This window comes from Anopheles aquasalis, chromosome 2 (genome assembly GCF_943734665.1).
Source record: "Anopheles aquasalis chromosome 2, idAnoAquaMG_Q_19, whole genome shotgun sequence".
Classification (NCBI taxonomy): domain Eukaryota; kingdom Metazoa; phylum Arthropoda; class Insecta; order Diptera; family Culicidae; genus Anopheles; species Anopheles aquasalis.
In genome coordinates, this window is record NC_064877.1 from 21720515 (window position 1) to 21726514 (window position 6000).

The 6000-nt window shown below is 52.2% G+C and overlaps 1 protein-coding gene across 1 annotated transcript; it reads right to left on the reverse strand.

Annotated features, from left to right (window-relative positions):
* Positions 1-3146: 3146 nt before the first annotated feature.
* On the reverse strand, positions 3147-5115 carry LOC126572892 (mitochondrial import receptor subunit TOM40 homolog). The gene is made up of 4 exons (XM_050232599.1): positions 4774-5115; positions 4376-4707; positions 3758-3982; positions 3147-3511 (listed from the first exon to the last, which is right to left on the reverse strand). The coding sequence occupies exons 1-4, from the start codon at positions 5110-5112 to the stop codon at positions 3403-3405; spliced, it is 1005 nt and encodes a 334-aa protein (XP_050088556.1). The 5' UTR covers positions 5113-5115; the 3' UTR covers positions 3147-3402.
* Between the last annotated feature and the right edge of the window lie 885 nt (positions 5116-6000).

Genomic DNA, 6000 nt, shown 5'->3' on the forward strand with positions numbered 1-6000 from the left:
GAGGGAAACTCCGCATCCGCTGTGACAATGGACGAAAAAGGACAAACAGCAGAACAAAAGGAAAGAACGAGGAAAGAAGGAAATGCCCGGCCAATGGGACAAGAAATTAAAAAGAAACATTGCCCCTGCCAGCGAGATTCATTTACCACCCTATCGTCGTCATTTGGGGGGGGGGAGGATGCTGCTGTTACGTTGGGCCTTCTGAATGGCCATTACATGTTTTTGGTGGCTTCTTCTTCCCCTTGCCGTGGCGTCTTAACGCACTCCTGGGCTGACGATCCATCTCGAAAGCGCGAGCTGTTGCCTAAATCGTTAATGGTACTTACTAAGGGGATGGTGTTTTTGGCCAGAAAAAGGACAGGGTGCAGATATCAACCCTCATCCGGGGGGGATGCTTCTTGAGCGAAAGGGGTGCTACAACAATTTATATCTCAACATCTTCCTCCTCTAAGGATGGAAGGGATTAAAACGATGAAAGCATTCCTAGCAAATGGCTCCAAAGAACAGCTTCCCGGGCCAACAGCTCTGCTAACATGCTTTGCTTTAATTGTGGATCCATTTCACACCGTCATGCCTTATGGTGAACGCGTAAATCATAATGATCGCTACAAAAGAAAGAAGGAAGGAAGAAGGAATGAACTTGGTCAGATTTATGTTCAGGTTTTATCTCGCGTGGTTCACAGTCATCACCGTGATCACACAAAACAACCAAGGATTCTGACGGAAGATATCTCTATTTGAAAGCCATTTCGTAGCCCGATGGCCCATGATTAGCAGCATTAATGGTGCTCGCGCTGGGCAGCAGAAAAGGTTGCCACTGATCTACATGCCGCTGATTATTCAATAAAACTTTGCACTCTTTTTGGCCCATCGAAAGTGAAAGCCAGCTAAAGAAGAAGCCCGGGGGAAGGTTGAGGTATTCGGTTTTGAAAGTTTACCCCCCCCCCCCCCCCCACCGGAATGCGGATCGAAGCCGATAAAGCGAGCGACGGGAGCGCAAGCGTGACACATGTCGACGGCTAACGGTGTCCGTTTGCTGGTGTTCTGTTCAGGTTCAAAAGTCACCGAAGGAGCGATGGTAGAAAAAGTTATCCTAACCCTCAGCACCACCAACGGTCCTTCATCCACCCCTAGTGGAACGGTAACCGTAACTAAACCACCGGAACCGAGTCGGTTTTCAGGTTTCGTTTGCGTATTAGCCACATCTCCACCCTTCTGAGAGTGAGAGAGAAGGAGAGAGAGTAAGGAAAATGGGATCCAACCATTTTCCGCTGCCCCGATCCCTTCCTTTAATCCGTCGCCGATGGAGCGAGCAAAGCGAATTCCCTCGGAATGTGTATGTGTGTGGCTAAACTTTACAACCGGAACCAGGAACTTCCTAAGCTTTTAGTCGCTCATCTGCTGCTGCTGGCGTTGGTACCGGGCGGTGCTCGACCAGTGTCGTTTGGCTTTGTTCTGTGGCGGATGAATTCCGGCTCCATTCTCCATACGGATGCTTCCCTGGATACATTAGCACTCTTCCGGGGTTCCAGGGGGAAAAATGGCTCATGTGAAGGGAAGCCAGAGAGAAAAAAAAATTAAAATGCCTCCCCCCGGAAAAGTCATTGCACCAAATTCGGAGCATAAATTTGGGGGCATTCTAGATTGGTGACTTCGTAAAATGAAATCCCCCCCCCCTTCCCCCCCGGGGTTCCATTCCGTTTGTGGGTCACACATACGGATCGTTGGGCCATAGGTGGGGGTCCGTGCACACATGGGCGAAAACCGGAATGCAGAGAACTCTGCGGATCGGCTCAACGGCGTTCTCTGCCAGGCGCCCGTAGAGGCGCTTGCCGCTCGCTGGACAATCTGTGCCACCGAAGGGCTGTTGGTATGGGAAAAGTAATGGCCAACGCCGTGTAAGGTTTCGACCCCAATTCCATCGTAAAAATGAATGGCGCATCATGGCGGTGTGGTTTGGGCCGCTACGCAGCGATGCGATGGATCGGAGTGGATTGCGAGCCGATCCTTCGCACACAGGCACACATACGATGTAAAATCCATTTAATAGGCCATGTAAAAGAGAGGAATGAAGGTGGATGAGGATACTTCATTAGAGGCTGTTGGATTGTTGGATTGATTTTTTTTGTTTCCTGAAACGGTCAATAAAAGGACAAAAAACTGGACGGATGGATAATTTCAATTAATTCCTTCTCATTAAAGCATGCTGATTGACAGATCGGCGGCGGCTCCGTTTGTGGTTGCCATCGTGCCACACCGAGCCACCATCACCACCGAATCATCGAGTAGCCCGCATGTGTGTTGCCACCATTGAAATCGGTCTGCAAATCAAATTCCAAAAGAATGCCATGACTCTAATCTACCTTAATTAGGTCAACCATTTAACTCGAAATGGACCGCTCCCCGGGCCCGGTTATCAGCACACTCCATCCGATCTCATCAATAAGCGATCCATTAAACAAAATGGAGAGGCGTTTTCCGGTGGTGTTGGTGTGCTGAGTTCCAATTCTGCTCCTGGTTTTTCCTTTTTTTTTTATTCGATTTTTATTCAGCCATCCCCAGCATTTAATTTTAATCAATCCTGCCCATAAAGCACCGCAGGCGATGGGAAATCAATTATCAGCCCCCTGCAAGTACCCACCATTCGAAACTCCATGCGGGGTGATACGATTCCAGGGAAACCCAATCGACCCAATCACCAATCCGTCCAATTCGGTGGTGCCGACGAATGTGTTTCCATAATCATCGCCGCACCGCTTTCCGTCGACCGTCGACTGTCACCACGGCACGGCCAAGGTTTAGCCCTCGCAGAGCACAAGGCTCTCCTGCACCACATATCGGATGCATCGGATCGGATCGCGAAAAGCAATTTTGGGTAACGGCCGCACCCAAAAACAAACGCAAAAACCAAAAACAACCGCGAGCGCATTTCAATTTCCATCCCGAAATGAAATCATTAGAAGCGGCACTGGCACTCTATTTCGTTGTCCTTTATCGAAGGGAGGCAGAGGGGGAAGGGGAATACCGGATCATCGAACTGGTGGCCCTTCTGGGGAGGGTAACTGATAATGATGGCCACGCAACTGCCACACGCAACGCACGCATCGCATCGGTTTCCAATGGCTTCCCCATTCTTTTCGGCCGGTCCGTAATTGAATGAGCACCGCGCGACTGTCCGTCCGTCGGTCCGGGAATCGGTATCAGGTCGGTCGGCTATCCGTTATCGCACTAATTTTGGCCAGCTTCAGTGTCCTCTTTTTATGCCGTTGTATCGCAACCGGAGGAAAACTCAACGGGAATTCATTCATTTTCGCATCTCGTTTCGTTGTTTTTGTTTCGTTTTTCCAACCCTAGCACCGGCCATTGAGCTACTATCGGGGAATCGCATACGGATGCTTTGCTTCAGAGCAAATTCGAATCCAGATCCATCCGAAATCCGCACTGGAACGTGTTTTTCGGGGCGCAAAACAGCAAACTGAGACAAGCGGTGACGGCTGCCGGTTTCAGCTTCCTGGCGAGGAAATACCAGGTTGAATGGCCTCCACCAAAAAGGCCATCATTTTCGCGTCCACACCGGATCGGGTTATCAGGCATGCGGTGATCATCATCATCATCATCAGGGCCATGTTGTCGTTGCATTTGGCCGCATCGTGGTGGCGCGTTCACGTGGTGGTGATGGAGAGAAGAGAGAAGAATTGGAATCAATTTGGCGATTTAATTGCTTCACACCAAACTGACCGCGCGAAGCCATCCCTACCTGCCGTAAGTGAAGCCGACTGTCCAGTCGGTGTCGAACGAACCGCGAACCACGGTATCCGGTTGGTCGAGCCGGTAACAGATGCTACCGACAGCGCGGCCCTGCCGTTGGTTGATCACCAGGGATGAACCGAGCTGCAGGCTGTCCGAAGCTTTCCGCCAGTAGGTCAGATCGCACGCCTCCGGTGAAACGGTCGCCGCCAGTGTCCACGTTTCGCGATTGTATCTGTTGGAGCGAACGACATTGGAAGACCATTAGCTGTTTGTAATAATGCTCGGCCAATGTTTGTAAATTAGTAACTAAGATTTCATAAGAATAAAATAACTTAATTTCAGATTCGGAAGTTCCTGAGCGCCGTAACGAGACAATAGAAAACCATTTCAGTTATCTAGCAGATCCGGGCCAGTGAAATAATCAACCGGATTATGAGGTAGACCAGCATAAGCTGATAATTAAGCTTGCGAGCTCTCGGGGCAACACAACGGGTGCGGTTGGCACGCTGCACGCAACACAACGATTGTTCCGTCTAATCCGATGGATGCTTATCTTTAAGACCAGGACCTCGCAGTGAATGAAGCACTCATCCTTCTGCACCTGGCCCCCGGCGAGTTCACCAACCTGCTGGCAAAGGCGACACCGGTCTGGAACACTTGCCGGTAGCACTCGGTCACCAGCTCCATGCCGACGCACAACCGATCGGTTAGGCTGACCAGATGATCCACGCTGACCCGATATCCTGCGTTGGCCGTGCTGTTGCTGCTGTATCGCACGGTGGACGTGCGGCTCCGGCCCGTATGTTGTAGCGACACTTCTTCGACCAACGGCATCCCCCGACCGGGCAGCAGCTGTAGGTTCGCCTCGAGACACACGGAGCCAACTGGCCGGTACAGGAGCTGCAAGTTCGAGGCCAACGTACTCGGATTCACATCGAATGCCACAAGTGGAGTTTTCTGGAATTAGTGTAGCGAATGGTCAGCAACCGATGTTCTGGTGCTGGATGTTGGATGAGACCTCACCAGAACGTGGTCATTGCAGCGCCGCTGGTACTGGCCGCCCAACCGAAAGCCACTCGGTGTCACGTGGCTCAACGTCCAGCTGGCACCGACCGTCCGGTTCACGCCCAGGCTGCGCGTCACGTTCAGCTGGCAACCTTCGAACCAGAGCGGTCGCAGGTGGCCGATACGCTCGTGCAGGTTCGCCATATCGCCCGGATTCAACGGTGACCGCCGGACACCGGTGGTCCATGTGAACGGCCACGGAAAGCGTCCACCATACCGACGGTCCGGCTCCGGTACACACGATACACCGGCCTTTCTTCCTCCCGGTTCCGTCTTCGCTCCTTCGGCAAACTGCATCACACGCGCACACACAACTGACAGAACGTACGAATCCCGCCAACCCGCAGAGCCAACTGAGATGGCTGTTGGCGCCGAGCCAAGGGAAAAGCAAACAGAATTCAATTTACCATCGGCTCGCTCCAACGCCTGCTACAAGCATCTTCATGTACCCCCGGGAGGGGGGGGGGGCATTTTTCTCTTTTCCCCCCCCCCCCCTTTCAGCCAGCTAGCAGCCGGCAGCCCTTCGCCGGCATCGGCCAGGCCATTTGCATAAACAAACGCCAAGTGTCATCAGGAGGGACTCGCCGTTGGGCTGTTTTGGGTGCCAAAAGTGACACCCGTGACGACATTTACGACGTTCCGGCTCGCTCCAGGGTTCGGCTCCTTTTCCTGCTTCTTCTTCTTCTTCTTCTTCTGACCGCAATGATGGCGATCGCCTCGATCGATCGAATGGCTAGCCAGCAGCCAGGACCGTGGCGCGACATTTATCAAATGCATTTTTGCAATATTGGCAAAGCAGAACTCACGAGGCCAGCAGGGATGTCTGTCGGGGTGGTGGAAGGGCATTGCAGAACCGCATTATGGGACCGGCTGGGACCCGTGCCTGGTACTGCTGGTGGCGATGAAGGAGCGAGCGGTACTGCAGTAAACGGAGATGAAAAATCATGCCAAGAGAAAAAAAGCCCGCTCCCCCCCGGGTTGGAACACGTGGTCCGCATCAAAATGGTGCCGGAGGAAGAGGGAAAGGTGGCACAAGACAATAAGGGCAGTGGCGCTCGGGGATAATAAATGCCATCACACTCTGCACGGATACTTATCGAATATGAAAAACCCCTCAGCCACCCTTTTTTTTTTTTTTTGTTCGTGTCCGAAGTTGGAGAGGAAAATGGGCACAAAATCAAGGGA

What these genes read in the sequence shown, in the direction of transcription:
- LOC126572892 (XM_050232599.1), bottom strand. Translation starts at nt 5,112, where the DNA reads ATGCAGTTTGCCGAAGGAGCGAAGACGGAACCGGGAGGAAGAAAGGCC. An exon ending in GGTGTCGCCTTTGCCAGCAG is followed by an intron (nt 3,983 to 4,375) that starts GTTGGTGAACTC and finishes TCGCTCCAACAG; the next exon opens with ATACAATCGCGAAACGTGGA. An exon ending in GTCGGCTTCACTTACGGCAG is followed by an intron (nt 3,512 to 3,757) that starts GTAGGGATGGCT and finishes TTTCCTCGCCAG; the next exon opens with GAAGCTGAAACCGGCAGCCG.